Source organism: Gossypium arboreum, chromosome 12, assembly GCF_025698485.1.
Source record: "Gossypium arboreum isolate Shixiya-1 chromosome 12, ASM2569848v2, whole genome shotgun sequence".
NCBI lineage: Eukaryota > Viridiplantae > Streptophyta > Magnoliopsida > Malvales > Malvaceae > Gossypium > Gossypium arboreum.
Genome location: NC_069081.1, coordinates 109,682,457 through 109,699,747, shown reverse-complemented (window position 1 = coordinate 109,699,747; position 17,291 = coordinate 109,682,457). Strand labels below are relative to the sequence as shown.

The following is a 17,291-nucleotide window of genomic DNA, read 5'->3' as shown; positions in this document are numbered from 1 at the left end:
GTAACTATTAATGTGAATTTATCGATTTATATTTTTTTAACAATTCAAAAATAGTTGACTTTATTCTAATCGTTCACTTTATCCTGCAAAACCCTGTATTTAGGTCAACAACTTGGACTTGGATTGGATCACCTACATCAAACAAAACAAGAGTTTTATTAATTAAATACAAATTAATATTTAACATCATTTAATTATTTTTCATAAATATAAGTAATTTGATTATTTTCTTTTATAATTTTATAAATATTTTAATTAGAGGATTGTTCTTTTTAATTGAAATTTTATTTTGTTAACTTTTTTCATATTAATCATGAATTACTTGTACAAGTTGTTTTTAATTTTATTTTTGCATACTTTTTTAATTTTAAATATTTATGTATATTTCATCCCATTTATATATATTGTATTTTTTATCTTCGTTTCATTGTCTATATCTGTTTCTACTTGTATATTTTTAAGTGTATAAAAATGAAAATTTATTTCATACACTACCAATGAAATTTCGAAACATTAAAATAAGGCTTAAATGGGTAATACATACTCCTTTAGGAAGTCGTAAATAATAAAACATAAGTTTTTTAAAAAATGAGATGTGTAGTAAAAATCAAACTTTGTTAGTGAAATTAAACATTTTAACGGGTTTTAAAAAAATCATGAATAATATATCAAATACTAACTAAAGGAATATGAATAACTATTTTGTATATTAAAAATGAAATTCAAAAGCTTCACAAATAAGATTCAGAGGCCACTAAATGCCTTTAAATTATATAAAAAAGTTAAAAATTAACACATGCGGACTTTCTAAATTTGCTTGTGAAATTTTTTTAATTCTGTTGGTTAATTGTTATGTTGACAAGGGATTTTATGAGATTGAGATACTATGTCATTTGTATCACTTTCTAATAATTTAATGTTGTTTTAGTTTTTTCGTCCTGAAAAGAATCAATATCTATTGTAAAAATATTGAAATGATATTAAATTATTTGAAAATGATACTAATGACATAATATCTCAGTTTCATATAATTTTTTTTTTTTTTGTTATGTATATATTTTTTAGCATTACCATGCCCAGCACTAGGTGGCCTTACACAAGTACCTTGTTGGTTAGGGTGGCATCTCCTTTCTATATTAATAACATGTGGAATTCCATTAAGTACATTCAAGTTTAATTATCGTTTAGTCTTAGATTAATTTATTTAAATAATTTGAATTTAATATGCAAATATAAATATAAAATAAATTATTTATTGTGAATAGTGAATTATATCCCCTGAATCTAATTAATTACATGTATAACTATTCAGTCCCTCTTAACATATAAATAAAAAAATAATATGTTTCAACATTCTGGAACTCAAAATCCTAAATCCGTAAACTGGTGACCAATTAGGGAAATTAGGAAGTATGTGATTGGCGTAAGACTTATGTTAGAGGAGGGAGGAAACTGGTGACCAATTAGGGAAAAATATAAGTGGGCTATCTCGTGAGTGACTCGCTAGTATCAACCACAGCATAGTCTCTGTTTTGTTTTGTTTCCTTTCGTGTGAAATGTAAATTACCAACTACCCAAGTAACAGGAAGAGATACATAAAAGGCCAATAATAAGACCAAGGAGAGGGAGAGGGAAAGTGGGGGCTTTAGAGTTTACAAGGCAAAAGAAGGAGAAATGGGGTGGGCAATTGCTGTTCATGGAGGAGCTGGAGACATCCCCCTTTCTTTGCCCCCAGAAAAACGTCTCCCTCGTGAAGCTGGCCTCCGCCGCTGCCTTGACGTTGGGATCGCCGCTCTCAAAGCCCATAACCACCCCTTGGACGTTGTTGAACTTGTGGTATTGGCTTTTATTGCTATCTATACCTTTACTTTTATTTTTATTATTATTATTTATATTCACTGCATCTCTAGTCTTGGTTTATGTCAAATAAGTAGTTTGGTTTGCAATATAGTTGGTGCCGATGTAAAGTAGATAGTATGACCAAATGGGTGGACTATAAATATTTGGATGTTCTGATTGTAGCTGAAATTTCTTTTTAATCACTACTTTTGGGGGCACATTTGATTGTGAAATTCTGCAACTTTGAAACAACGATTGGTTTAGCCAAGAATTAGTGGTTCAACTTTAGTGATTTGTAGTACCTAGAAGCCAGAGGGACTAGATTTCGAGAGCTTATGCCAACATGAAATGGGTTCTTTTCTTTATCTGATTCTGAATAGACCAAAACAAGTCTCTTTTTTTCTTGCTGTTGTTGTAAGCATATTCTAAGGAGTTCTGGGTTTATCGGTCGTTTGCTTCATAGGTTCGTGAACTGGAAAACAATCCGCATTTCAATGCAGGAAAGGGGTCTGTCCTCACCACCTCAGGTACAGTTGAGATGGAAGCATGCATCATGGATGGCAAGACAATGAAATGTGGAGCTGTTTCAGGTGTCAGCACTGTTGTGAATGCCATATCCCTTGCGCGGTTAGTCATGGACAAGACTCCTCATATTTATCTGGCATTTGATGGTGCTGAGGCCTTCGCAAGGGAACAAGTAGGTGACATGCAATCTTTGACTTGCTAATGCTTTTTAACATCCATGTCACTTTATTCTTTAGTTCCTTGTTGCTTGCCTTTAGTATTATTTGTTCTACTTTATTCCTAAGTAAACATTCAAGATTTTTAAAATATTTGAAGTTATTGCTCTAATTTGTCAAATGTTGGCGACATATTCTTCTTTTAGGTCAGTTTCATTTTCTTCATGCGATCTTCCTTTTGCAAGTTTGACGCAATCAAGTTCATCAACTATGTTGTTTATTTGTTTAGTTCCTTTTTGTTCAATTTAAGTGGAGTGAAACATATCATTAGCGCTTCAAATTCTGCCTTCTTCAGACACAATAGCAAACATGTTTAGGGGAGTACGATCCTCCAAACATATGGAAAAACTTTAAAAAGAGCGAGTATATCCATGTGACACACATACTCATATACGACACTCATCCTTAATTAATTCCTTGATAACTGGCCAAAGAAAACTAAATATATGGTGCTTATAGCTTTGAATTACTATAGAAATGATTATGATCTGCTTTTCTTGTGTCTGTTTTGTTTTAATCGGGTCAGGGTCTTGAGACTGTTGAGATGAGCCATTTTATCACCCCTGAAAACATTGAAAGACTTAAGCAGGCACAAGAAGCTGACAGAGTTCAGGTATTTTTTATACACAAACTTTAGTCTTGGTCTGTTCAAACTTCAAACTGTCTATTTCTTATACTATTTTCGAAAATATAACGTATAAAACCATAGAACATCAGACCTCAATACTGCTTGAAATATCTTAGTATGGCATCGAACAAAATTATTCTGCCTGTTTATCTTTGTGTCGGAAAATGTTTCCCCAGCATTCAACTTATTCTTGTCCAAAGTTTGATTTTGAACCGATGCTTCAAGTTTTATGTCTTTGGTTTTGTTTTAATCTTCAGCTTGATTACACTCAACCAATTCCAAAGGAGGTGCCAAAAGAAGCTGCAGTTGCTGATGGTGATAGCCAGATTGGCACTGTTGGATGTGTGGCTGTTGACAGTGAAGGAAGTTTGGCTACTGCAACATCAACTGGTGGAATAGTGAACAAAATGGTAGGCCGGATTGGGGACACACCAATCATCGGTGCAGGGACTTATGCGAACCATCTCTGTGCCATTTCTGCTACAGGCAGAGGAGAAGCAATAATCCGTGGTACCATCGCAAGGGATGTTGCTGCTGTTATGGAGTTCAAAGGTCTTTCCCTCAAGGAAGCTGCTGCTTACGTTATAGACCAAGTTCCAAGGGGCAATGCAGGATTAATTGCCGTGTCTTCCACCGGAGAAGTCACTATGCCCTTCAACACCACTGGCATGTTTCGTGCTTGCGCTACTGAAGATGGATATTCAGAAATTGCCATATGGGATTCTCCAACAAAGTAAGCCATTGCTAAACTTTAGCTATTTGCAGTCATTTGCCTGAAAAAAAAGACTGGAAAGTTATAAGAACATGATCAAAGGATCATATAGTTGTTGTCGTCAGCATTTGGGGACATTAAATGTTATCTTTTTATTGCTTAGTGTTAATAATGATATGTTTCCGAACAATTAAATCAAGTTTCCATTTTCTGAAATCATTACTCATTTTATAAATTTCATATAAGCTTAGGAGTTGTGTTCATTGATTTTTGCGGGGGAGAGGGTGATGATTGCATGTGAAAAGGGATTTCCGAGATTGGAGGGATTGTCCGAGCCATTTTCCTACAAGTAGGGTTCAAGGTTTGAGATTTAGGATTTAGAGTTTGGGTCCATAGTAAAAAAAAATTATCAAATTTACTGATATCTTATTAAATAATTGGAAAGGGGCCAAGGATGATAAAAGCTCAAATGGATTGCATTTGAATCAAAAGAAATTCCTACGATTTTGGAGATAATTTAATTGAGTTCATTTATTCGTCATGGAATTAAATTAGACAGTTACGAGAATTGTTCAGGTAAAGAATTTGATTAAAGAATTTTTTTAAAAATTAAGTTCTGAAAATCTCAGTGATTTTTTAAAAAATTAATTATAATCAAGCAAAATTAAATTAATTAAAATAAATATTATATTTTTAGAAATTAATTTTCAAGTTAGACAATTAACATAATTAAACTTAAAAATGGAACTTGAGATCAAAAATTGAAATCGAGAATAAAAAATCAAGATCGAAATTCAAAACTAGTCGAATCTAATCCTATATGTGAAATTGAGCCGACGTTCTAATTGCATCGTCACTGGCCTGGATTTAACCAGCAGCAATCAAATGGACTTTAGGTGTCATGAGGGTGTCGCGCCTTCGGTAACACCAGTGGGCACAATGATGGTGGGGCGTGATTGTGACGACAAAAATTCGACGGTCAATAACGGTGATTTTTCAGTGATTGAGTAATAAAAGAATCACACTTCTACCGAAATTTTATCGGATAATTTAATTTTAAATTAATTATTTTAAAAATAATATTATTTTAATAATATCATCTTAATAAATTATTTTAGAAGATTTATAGAGATATTTTTTATTATAATTTTATGAAAAATTTTCTGATTCGAAAGGAATTCACACTTGATAACAAATTAATTAAGTGTATATAACTTTAGATATCACAACCAAACTTTTTGTTTTTGAAAAAAATATTTAAACTCTAATTTTTACCTTAAACTTATTTTTTGCATTTTTCATTTTAATTTCCATTTTGAAAAAACAAAAGTAAAATCTAACTTGAAAACTATCTCCGACACCAGAGTTTCGAGGTCCATCGATTTTCATTTCAGTGATGTTACATGCTCTTTTTTGTTGTTGGATTTATACAAGTTTTTATGTAGAATCCAAACAATGAAAAAGAAAAGAAACTTTAAATGTAACTTCTTTGTTGTTTTTTTCCTTGGAGATATTGATTTTTTTTCCAATGTAGAAAATGTGGGCTTCCCTACTTGTTTTATAGTAGAAATGGAAATGTGGGGTTGATTGCAGCATTTTGACAAACACCATATAGACACAAACAGTATATCCCTGTCTCTATGTTCACCTTCTTCCACTTTCAACACCTTTTTGCCCATTTAAAAAGCTGTTCCATTTCAACCCTATTGTCCGCACATTGAATCTTAATGGTCATTCCCCCTTTTTCATTTAAAAAGAGAAACAAAAATTTACCATTCCAAAGATGAGAGCTTTAGTGGTTAATGTGGAAAGCCACACATGTTCCCACTTCATCTCATTCCACTAATTCCATTGCTGCTTTCTTGCTTCCATCATCAATGGCCCATCTCATATCAATCAACTCAATACCTATATATATATATAATGTTTATGAAATTGCAGCTGCACGTTACCCCTTTGTTTTCTGTTTAATTATCCCCCATTGAATCTAGTACTGCAAATACAGTCAATAATAATTAGAGGGAAAGAACTTGTAAAGTTGACATATATATATATATATAATGGACAATGCATTTACATTGAATCTGGTACCTGATTCCAGCCAGCTACCTGATTCAAAGATGAATTATCTAACCTTTTCTTCAGGAATTTTCTATCACTTACTCAAATGAATACTCACCAATTTTTGTAAAAAGCAAAAGAAAAAAAAAAGAAAAAAAGAAGAAGAAGAAGAAGATAAGAGTAGTAGTTGTGTTAAACCCACTTGCCTAAAGCGTTTCTTTTCAGTCAATGCTTATCGGTTTCAGTCCTAACTTTAATATATTAATATTGAATATTTATAATAATTTTGAGACTTTGAACGTAAGTTTAAAGTTGCCTATATATTAATATTATGTTTTTCATCTCAAATAAATATATTTAATTCAAATTTTATTTCATTAAAAAATTTTAAATCAATTTAAAATGATAAAATAAAATTTGTCAATTCAATTAATTTAAAATTTTTTATTTAATCAAACGCTTACGCTTACTTAAATTTGATCCATCTTATTATAGCACTCTCCAGGCAGATGAATGCAATTAGAATGTAGTTTTAGTGACCCTTAGTAAGTTAAATGATAATAATGTTTTACTTTGTTTTTAAAATAAAAATAAAATATATTAATATAATTTAAATAATTATAATTATAATTAATTGGCTCAGAAAGAAAAAAGAATAAAATATTTTATTCTCTATTTTTTTCATATACATTATTTTATTTTCTTTCTCATATTTAATTCTCTATTTTCATTTACTCTCTCTTTTTTCCCATTTATATTTATCTTTTTCTTCTCAATTGAAAACTCTAACCATGGTACTTAGTTGTCTTTTTTATTTTATTTTATTTCCTTCTTTTTCTCAATTGAAAACCTCATTGTTGTACTCAATAGTTACTGATGTTACTGTTTACGATGATATTTCACACCAATTTCACTACTAAAGAAGAGATTTCCTCCTTGTTGACTTTTACAGTTTAGATATTTGGTGTTACCTGACAAATTGGCAACACCTATTAAAAAAATATATTATTAACTAATGATGAGTGAATGGTGTTGCCGGTGTGTCAAGTGACACCAAGAATCACAATAGAGAATGAATCATTTACTTTAATTATTTTTGTAAATAATTAATTATTTTATATCTGGTTAAAAAATCCAAAATATAAGTGCCCAATAAATAGGAAGAGATACATACAAAGTCAATAATAAGAGCGAGGAGAGGGAGCGGGAAAGTGGGGGCTTTAGAGTTTACAAGGCAAAAGAAGGAGAAATGGGGTGGGCAATTGCTGTTCATGGAGGCGTTGGAGACATTGCACATTCTTTGCCCCCAGAAAAACGTCTCCCTCGTGAAGCTGGCCTCCGCCGCTGCCTTGACGTTGGGATCGCCGCTCTCAAAGCCCATAACCACTTGGACGTTGTTGAACTTGTGTTATTGGCTTTTGTTGCAATCTATAACTTTACTTTTATTATTATTATTATTTATATTCACTGCATCTCTAGTCTTGGTTTATGTCAAATAAGTAGTTTGGTTTGCAATATAGTTGGTGCCTATGTAAAGTTGATAGTATGACCAAATGGGTGGACTATAAATATTTGGATGTTCTGATTGTAGCCGAAATTTCTTTTTAATCACTACTTTTGGGGGCACATTTGATTGTGAAATTCTGCAACTTTGAAACGACGATTGGTTTAGCCAAGAATTAGTGGTTCTAACTTTAGTGATATGTAGTACCTAGAAGCCAGAGGGACTAGATTTCAAGAGCTTATGCCAACATGAAATGGGTTCTTTTCTTTATCTGATTCTGAATAGGCCAAAACAAGTCTCTTTTTTTTCTTGCTGTTGTTGTAAGCATATTCTAAGGAGTTCTGGGTTTATCGGTCGTTTGCTTCATAGGTTCGTGAACTGGAAAACAATCCGCATTTCAATGCAGGAAAGGGGTCTGTCCTCACCTCCTCAGGTACGGTTGAGATGGAAGCATGCATCATGGATGGCAAGACAATGAAATGTGGAGCTGTTTCAGGTGTCAGCACTGTTGTGAATGCCATATCCCTTGCGCGGTTAGTCATGGACAAGACTCCTCATATTTATCTGGCATTTGATGGTGCTGAGCCTTCGCAAGGGAACAAGTAGGTGACATGCAATCTTTGATTTGCTAATGCTCTTTAACATCCATGTCACTGAAAGGTCTCTCGGGTCTGTTCTTAAATTTTGTAAAAATCTGAACCTTTTATGCTTTAGCTCCTTGTTGCTTGCCTTTAGTATTATTTGTTCTACTTTATTCCTAAGTAAACATTCAAGGTTTTTAAAATATTTTAAGTTATTGCTCTAATTTGTCAAATGTTAGGCGACATACTCTTCTTTTAGGTAAGTTTCATTTTCTTCAATTTTTATTTTGCAAAACTCAATTCAATTAGAAAAATCTAAAAAAATAAATTTTGAGTTAATTGAATCAAGTTATTTGAGTAAATTAAAATAATTAATTTGAATTTCTTGTTCGAATCGAATTAAATTTTACAATTTGAATGACTCAAATCATTCGAATAATAGATTTGTGTAAATATTACTCTTGTCAATTTTGAAATTAAATAAATTGGTCTCTCTCAACAAATATTACAAAAAAATTCAAAATAATTTTTAAAATTCAAAATATTTATAAAAGTCAAATTTTTTATATTTTTAAAATTATAATAATTTAAAAAATTAAAGAATATATAAAGAAAGTTAAAATTTTAATTTTTTTAAAATAATAATTTTGGGATCTAAATAAGTTAATTAATTATTCAACTATATAATACTAAAGTATTTTTTTTATTTTCTTTTGAAAAAATTTCAAATATATATGGTTTTGTGCTCTAACATGATATTAGTTATACTATAACAGAATACATATTTAATTTTTTTAATTTGAGTCGAATAATTTCACTCGATTCGATTCGACTCAAATTTCGTTTTACTTGACTTGATTCGAAAAAAATTTCAAATCATGTTCGGATGACAAAATAGGACTCGTCAACTCAATTAACTCAAATTTTTTTAATTCAATTAGACTCAATTCGATCGAACAAATACTCTACAATCAATTACATCAACTATGTTGTTTATTTGCTTAGTTTGGTATCCTTTTTGTTCAATTAAGTGGAGTGAAACATATCATTAGCCCTTCGAATTCTGCCTTCTTCAGACACAATAGCAAACATGTTTAGGAGATTATGATCCTCCAAACATATGCAAAAACTTTAAAAAGAGTGAGTATATCCATGTGACACACGTACTATACGACACTCATCCTTAATTCCTTGATAACTGGCCAAAGAAAACTAAATACTGCTTATAGCTTTGAATTACTATTGAAGTGATTATGATCTGCTTTTCTTGTGTCTGTTTTGTTCTACATCGGGTCAGGGTCTTGAGACTGTTGAGATGAGCCATTTTATCACCCCTGAAAACATTGAAAGACTTAAGCAGGCACAAGAAGCTGACAGAGTTCAGGTATTTTTCTTATACAAACTTTAGTCTTGGTCTGTTCAAACTTCAAACTGTCTATTTCTTTTACGATTTTCGAAAATATAACGTATAAAACCATAGAACATCAGACCTCAATACTGCTTGAAATATCTTAGTATGGCATCGAAAAAAATTCTTCTGCTTGTTTATCCTTGTGTTGGAAAATGTTTCCCCTGCATTCAACTTATTCTTGTCCAAAGTTTGATTTTGAACCGATGCTTCAAGTTTTATGTCTTTGGTTTTGTTTTAATCTTCAGCTTGATTACACTCAACCAATTCCAAAGGAGGTGCCAAAAGAAGCTGCTGTTGCTGATGGTGATAGCCAGATTGGCACTGTTGGATGTGTGGCTGTTGACAGTGAAGGAAATTTGGCTACTGCAACATCAACTGGTGGAATAGTGAACAAAATGGTAGGCCGGATTGGGGACACACCAATCATCGGTGCAGGGACTTACGCGAACCATCTCTGTGCCGTTTCTGCTACAGGCAGAGGAGAAGCAATAATCCGTGGTACCATTGCAAGGGATGTTGCTGCTGTTATGGAGTTCAAAGGTCTTTCCCTCAAGGAAGCTGCTGCTTACGCTATGGACCGAGTTCCACGGGGCAATGCAGGATTAATTGCCGTGTCTTCCACCGGAGAAGTCGATATGCTCTTCAACACCACTGGCATGTTTCGTTCTTGTGCTACTGAAGATGGATATTCAGAAATTGCCATTTGGGATTCTCCAGCAAAGTAAGCCATTGCAGTCATTTGCCTGAAAAAAGAAGGACCGGAAAGTTGTTATAAGAACATGATCAAAGGTTCGTATAGTTGTCGTTAGCATTTGGGGACATGAAATGTTATCTTTTAATTGCATAGTGTTTAATGATATGTTTCCAAACAATTAAATCAAGTTTCCATTTTCTGAAATCATAACTCATTTCATAAATTTCATATTAGCTTAGGAGTTGGATACGTTGATGTGTTAAAAGACTACTAAAATTATTTTTTATACGTAAGTTATAAAAATGTTTTTTGATTTATTTTAGTCACCTAACTATTTAATTTTTTCAACTTAGTCAGTAAACTTTTTAATATTAAATATTTTAGTCACCTAGAGTAAATGTGGGTTTTTTTTATTGGTCTAGTAACAAAGTTGGCCCTATATTGTTTACACATTCTATCAATTTGATCCTAAATATAAAAAAAAATTCAACAAATTTAGCCTCGGTGTTTACAAAATTTATTTTTTAGTTCTAATTCTAAAAAAAAATTGGCTCTCAATATTTTCAAAATTTGTCAATTTAGTTCTAACTCTAAAATTTTAATATATATATTTTTAATAAAATTCATTTTAATTCTTCATAACTCATTAGCTAACCCATGCGAGATATTAAAATAAGAAAGAGTATCATCTTTTAAGTCACTTGCAATAATTTCTTTTACTATAATTTAGGCATTATACTGATCAAACCAATTTATTTGAAATTTTTTTGGAATAATTAGCTGCATTACTACCCGAATAGATAGCATTTTTAATGCCTTTATTTTCTTTTGGATCTTAATTTTTTTTTTATCCCAACCTTTTAGAGTTCTTTTGCAAGTGACATGAAATATGGTTTTCTTATTTTAATATTTCATATAGGTTAGCCAATTGGTCATAAGGGCTAAAACTGAATATTTTAAAAATATTTTTAAATTTTCAGAGTTAAGATTAAATTGGTAGATTTTGTTAATGTTGATGGCCAAATTTATTGAATTTTTAGAATTAGAAATAAAATGAAATTTTTGTAAAAATAATGGGTTAACTTTGTTGAATTTTTATATTTAGGATCAAATTAATAGAATGTGTAAACATTAAAGGGCTAATTTTGTTACTAGACAGGTAAAAAAGCTTACATCAACTCAAAGTGACTAAAATATTTCATTTCTAAAAATTAGTGACTAACTTAAAAATTAATAGTTGAATGACCTTTTATAATTTATCCATAAAAATAATTTTCAACATAAATTTAACGTCTCACATTATTTAACAGATAAAATTTAATGGATGGACTAATTTGCACATTCCAAAATGTATAACGGCTAATTTATCCTTTTTTTTCAACCAAAATACAATCTATCCCTCTGTACATAGGCTTCTCTAGTACTTTTACTGATTTTTTGGCTTTATGTGTTTTGAGTAGTGGTGCCTATGGGCTAGGTAGGGTTGAGGTCAAGTTCTAAAAAAAAATTTCAAGCCCACTTGATTTTCCCAAAAAGCACATTTTATTATTAAAAATTTTTAATATATTTAAAAATATAAAATATTTTTAGTTGATATTTTATATATTTTTATATATTTTTATAATTAAATTTAAAAAATAATTTTTATTATTTAAATTAAATGCATACTAACTCGATATGTGGTGCAAAAAGACATATCCCTACCCGATCCAGTGGTGGGCGAATTGTGCAAAAAAAACAAAGAACATATTTAATTTTATGTGATATGAATTACATAATATATAAATATGATATAAAATATTTTATAAAATCGATCAGCTAGGTCAAGCTTGTGCTTTGAATGTTAAAGCTCAAGTCGAATCCATATTCTAGATCTTTTTTTTTTTCCTCAAACCCATTATTGGGTCTTGTACTTTTATCCAAATTCTCTTATATTTTAAGTGGGCTTTTGCGTATAAATCAACTTATAAATAGGTCTAACTTGAAATATAAATATTAAATTTTACCCAAATTCTTCCATATTTGTAATGACTAATCCAATCTATTTAGGCTAGAGGTGTGCATGGCAGCCCGGCCCGCCAAAAAATGAGAGGGTTTGGATAAAAATATAGGCCCAAAAAATGGGCTTGGACAAAAAACGAGGCCTGTTTCGGGTAAGATTTTTTGGCCCGGGCCCGGCCCGGCCTAGCCCGATTTTAATATTAAATTATTTTTTATTTTTTTATTTTTAATTTTAAGTAACTTTAGTACATTTACTTTACTCTTCTTGTTGTTTTTAATGTTATTTTGATATTGTAAAACTTTTGTTATTAATATAATTTGGTTCTTAATTTAGTTCTAATTTGTTTCAATTTTTCAATTTTAATATAATTACTTTTTATTATATTTTTAATTTATGTATTATTTTAAGAATTATTTTAATCTCATTTTTATTTTATTTTTTAATATTTATTTTATGTTTTTAAATATATTTGATTTATTATATTTTAAAGTTTTTATTTAATAAAAAAGCAAAAAAAATAATATGGTCGGGCCGGGTCGGGCCATTTTTTCCTGGGCGGGCTTGAAAATTTTCTAGGCCCATATTTCGGGCCTAACCGGCCTGTGCCTTGAAAACAGGCGAAATCTTTTTATGGGCCCACCCATGCACACCTCTCAAATTTAGGCACACTTATATTATTTTTATTTTTAAAATATAATTATTTGTTTATATTTATTAAGTACATTTGTTAATAAAATTTTAAACATAAACTAATTAATATATTTTAATTTTAATTTATATATTAAAGGGATTTTTTATGCTGTCAAAATGTTTTATGGAAAACATGAAATATTATAAAACTAACAGTCATATTTCTTATTGTTTCACTTTGGAACACTTCAAACTCTAAATTACAACAAAATTCCTTTTCACACTGAATTCTAAATATTCACTAAACTGATTAAGGGTTTGTTTAATAATTTATTAAAATATTTTTAGTGATTTAATTTTTCAACTACAATTGATAATACATAATACAACATAAATGATAAAAAAATTTCAATAAAATACCATATAATTTCTTTTAACATGATTCTTTAAATCTAATTTTAAAATTTAAATTTAATTATTTAATTTTAAATAATATATCAAATATATTTTATAACTTCAATTTAATATTTAATATTTTAATATTTAAATTTCATCACTTAATTTTTAATTTATTAAACAACATTTATTTATTTTTTCGTCCAATTTCTCTTTGCTATTTCACTCTAATTTCTTATATTACTAGTATAGCCCATCCATGTTTCGCATTGGGTTGGTTATAAAAATTATAAAGTAAAAATTTAAAAATTAAATATACTCTAAGTAATTTTTTTTAAAACTGTACCCATGACTCTTAAGTAAGAGGATAATACTCTTCAACACACTTAAACTCATGTCCTCCTACAATGGCAACAATATCGATACCAATCGAGGGGTGACTAATTTATTATAACATATTACTCGTCTTTAATATCAGTAAAGTTCAATATTATATATTTTAATAAGACTTGAATTGGTAGTTAAAATTTATCATGTAAATTATCCCCTAGAACAGGGAATTGACAGACGATATGTTTAGTTGAACTCAATCAACATTTAGCATAACTCAAAGTTGGCGAGGAGGCTTACATTCAATATCATTGATTATAGTTGTTATCGTTAGCATGAAATGTTAGGATTTTATTGCTCTTTCTCATTGAGACAAAAGCTGTTGCACAAAGACAATCATAGATCAAACATGTTCCATCGAATTACAATACAAGCTTTAACTAATCCTTACTCAAAGGGTAGACAAACACACACCAACTCTAAACCAGTTCTTCAACATTGAATTAAAGAGTTAATCCCGAACCGCTCAATTTCTGCATTGTTATCTGGTCCAACCGTGCAGCCATTTCAGGTGTCAACCAATTTTCCCAATCCCCAACCTTCCCTTTCCGAAAATAATTCGCGTTTTCCATTCCTCTTACACGATGTTTCCCATTTTTATTCACTTCCAAGTTACTTAAGTTCTCAAAACTACACATTTTTACAATCTTTTCAGGCACTCCTTTTTCCTCTTCCTCGGATGAGAAAGGGCAACCAATAAACTCAGCCAATCTCTTAACATACAAAATAGTATCATCACTCATTTCTTCATATTTCAAGAACAAAATCTTATCCGGATGTTCTAAACTTGCTTTCCAGAACTCCAAAACATGGTCCCAATAAGGTCCGTACCAACAGACACCTTGGCAGAACTGCTCAAAAGCTTCATCAAGATTAAAGGTTTGCATATTTTCGGATTTCTGGTACTTGGAAACGAAGAGATACAATGAAACAAATGAATCCTTGGGGTCCCTGCATATGTAAACAATTTTACAACCGGAATCAGTTACTGATTTGGGTAAGGCAGAGTAAGGCATATGAGTAGCCAAAACAGGGATTCCAAGATCTCGATGAGTGGAAAAATGGGCATGATCAAGCTCCATGAAAGGCACAACATCATGAGGCATCTTGGAAAGCAAAGGGCTGGTAGAATCATCGTATGAAGTTCTTGTGATGGTGGCATAAGTGAGGGACTTCAACCAGGTTGTGCCGGTTTTGGGGGCGCTACAAAGGATGATATCAGCAGGTTGAGCCTGGAACTGTTGTTGAGCTGACAAGATTCCTTGTAGGAAAACCGAGCTGTGCCAAAACCCGTGGTACTGTAAAAAATGGTCGGGAAAGCCCCAGGGATTTCCTTTGGGGAGAGTCGATATTATATCTTGGAATGATTTTGAAAGCAGGTCTCCGTTTTCTTTCTCAGTAGAAATCGGTTGGGAATGGAAGAAGGATTCCATGATGAAATGGGTGCGGTGCAATTAGCTTTATGGCTCTATAAATAGCCTCAAAAGAAAATTCACATATACACTTAAAAAATATGGTTAAGTCTTCTCTGCAGAAGAGCTTTTTGAAAAACGTTTAATTTATTTAAATATGACACAGAATCTTATTACCATACAAGTGAAGAAGACAAATATATCAAATCACAATTAGCAACAAACTTGTCTAGAGATTCTCTGTTAATTGTTATATAGATTTTTCATAATTTAGTGCTTAAGTTATTATTTTTTAACTTTATTTATAATTTAATTATTTTTATTTTAAAAATAGCCTACGTACCAAACTAAACTTAATCCGATTGAAACTGAATTATATAACTCAAACGTCTCATATAGTAAGTTTATATTTTGGAGTGTTTTTGAAAAAATTATAATTATAAATATGAGTAAATTACACTAATAGTCACTAAATTATCGTAAATTTTTTTAATCACTTAATTAAAAAATATAATTTGAGCACTAATATTTTTAGAATTGTTTTTTTATCACCTAGCTATTAAGTGGCACTTTTAGTTGGTAGAATAATAATTTGATCCTTCCTCTTTTATATTTTTTATCAATTTAACTCGATTCTATATAAAATTATAAAGAAAACTCAAAATTATTTTTAAAATAAAAATTATAAAAAATAAAATCTCGAATATGTTGTAATTGAAAACTAATATGTATGAAAAATAAAGAAATTATCTTTCAATAGAATCCAATAACAAATTAAAATCATAACAAAAAAAAAATTTGATCATTACATGCTTCATTAAATATTTCTCGAGAGCAAACTAGTCATATCTTCAGATCGAGTTTCATGCATTTGAAGAACATTTAGAACTAATATTACAATGGCTTGTAAAATTGACTTTGATGCCATTTCTTAACTACAAAATACAAAATATACCGTAAATTTTTTTTCTAAACACAATTCAAAATTTTAATTCATTTAAATTATCCTTCAAAAACAAATTATATTCTGAATTTTTTTTCTTATAACAAAAAACAACGTCAAAAAATAAATATGGTAAAAACAGGAAGCAATAATTTTGCTTAATATTTTTGTTTTTCTATGTTTTTAAAGAATAAAGTGTCGGGTATTTCTATATAAATAATACATAAAAAATTTGAGGGTTTAAAACAATTTTTCCTTATTTTCTCCATTATATCTATTTTTATTTAGAAATTTTAATTTTTTAAAAAGTTCCATTTTCATTTTATATATAATCGGTGATAAATTAACAGAAAATATAAAATTTAATACTAAAATTATTATTGTTCAAACAAAACAGTATTACTTAATAATTAGATGACAAAAAATAATTTCAAAAATATTATTAATTAAATTTTACTTTTTTAATTAAATAATTTAAAAAATGTTCCATTGAACATTTTCCTTCAAAACTCCCTTTCTAGAATCACACTGGATCACACCCATGATACTCTACCCTTCTTTATTATTTTAAATTAATTTCACGGACCCGGTCTATGGTGCAAAAATGTTTGTCCTGACCTGAGCTAACCACCAAATGAAGCGTGAGTTGTAAAAAAAAAATTATTTAATTTTATGTAATATAAATTATATAATATGTAAAAGAAAGATGAAATATTTTATAAAAATATAAATTGGTCAAACTACGACAGGCTCGAACTTTAAATATTAAAGCTCAAATCTAACTTATATGTTAGATAAAATTTTTTCAACCTATTAATAACCTTTCATGAATAGGTCTAACTCCAAATATGGATTTCAAATTTTGCTTACACTCTTCAATATTTGGAATGACTAATCCAAATCTATATAAGCATATTTTTTTATTTTTAAAATATAATTATTTTTAATATTTATTAATTATATATGTTAATAAAATTTTAAGCATAAGCTAATTAATATAATTTAATATTTATATTGTAGTATATTATATTTAATTTTTCTAAAATATAAACTTCATAATATATAAAATAAAAATATATATTATAAACTTGATGTGATTTATATATAAAATAGGTTTAATATTTAATTTTATTAAAATTCATTTTTGAACAGACTGGTTTTATTATCCAAGTGGGAAGAGTAACATGATGCTTGTGTTTCATTTTCATAAAAGATACACTTACCTAATTGGATTATGTTGACAAATTTTAATGTCTTTATTTATTTTTCCAATATTATAATTCATATGCGCTCAAAATGATCTATATATAATATTTGTTTATGGAAAACATGAAATATTATAAAACTA

At 29.7% G+C, this 17,291-nt stretch overlaps 2 protein-coding genes, 1 long non-coding RNA gene and 1 pseudogene across 4 annotated transcripts; 2 read left to right on the top strand and 2 right to left on the bottom strand.

The window, feature by feature from the left end:
- The first annotated feature begins 1,340 nt into the window (after nucleotides 1-1,340).
- Nucleotides 1,341-4,135, top strand: LOC108469158 (isoaspartyl peptidase/L-asparaginase 1-like). Of its 2 annotated transcripts, none has more exons than XM_017770050.2 (4): nucleotides 1,341-1,836; nucleotides 2,303-2,536; nucleotides 3,106-3,192; nucleotides 3,465-4,135. In XM_017770050.2, the coding sequence occupies exons 1-4, from the start codon at nucleotides 1,675-1,677 to the stop codon at nucleotides 3,942-3,944; spliced, it is 963 nt and encodes a 320-aa protein (XP_017625539.1). In that variant the 5' UTR covers nucleotides 1,341-1,674; the 3' UTR covers nucleotides 3,945-4,135. The 2 variants fall into 2 exon arrangements, with proteins under 2 accessions (XP_017625539.1, XP_052879274.1); XM_053023314.1 differs by having other exon boundaries at nucleotides 1,708-1,836; nucleotides 2,340-2,536.
- A 1,150-nt stretch (nucleotides 4,136-5,285) lies between these two features.
- On the bottom strand, nucleotides 5,286-6,267 carry LOC108486888 (uncharacterized). The gene is made up of 2 exons (XR_001871562.2): nucleotides 6,011-6,267; nucleotides 5,286-5,912 (listed from the first exon to the last, which is right to left on the bottom strand). It is a non-coding gene; the product is annotated as an uncharacterized LOC108486888 (long non-coding RNA).
- Nucleotides 6,268-7,131: 864 nt separating this feature from the next.
- Nucleotides 7,132-10,393, top strand: LOC108485198 (isoaspartyl peptidase/L-asparaginase 1-like; annotated as a pseudogene).
- A 3,456-nt stretch (nucleotides 10,394-13,849) lies between these two features.
- On the bottom strand, nucleotides 13,850-15,087 carry LOC108476433 (flavonol sulfotransferase-like). Its single transcript, XM_017778657.2, has one exon. The coding sequence runs from the start codon at nucleotides 15,019-15,021 to the stop codon at nucleotides 14,032-14,034; it is 990 nt and encodes a 329-aa protein (XP_017634146.1). The 5' UTR covers nucleotides 15,022-15,087; the 3' UTR covers nucleotides 13,850-14,031.
- Nucleotides 15,088-17,291: the final 2,204 nt, after the last annotated feature.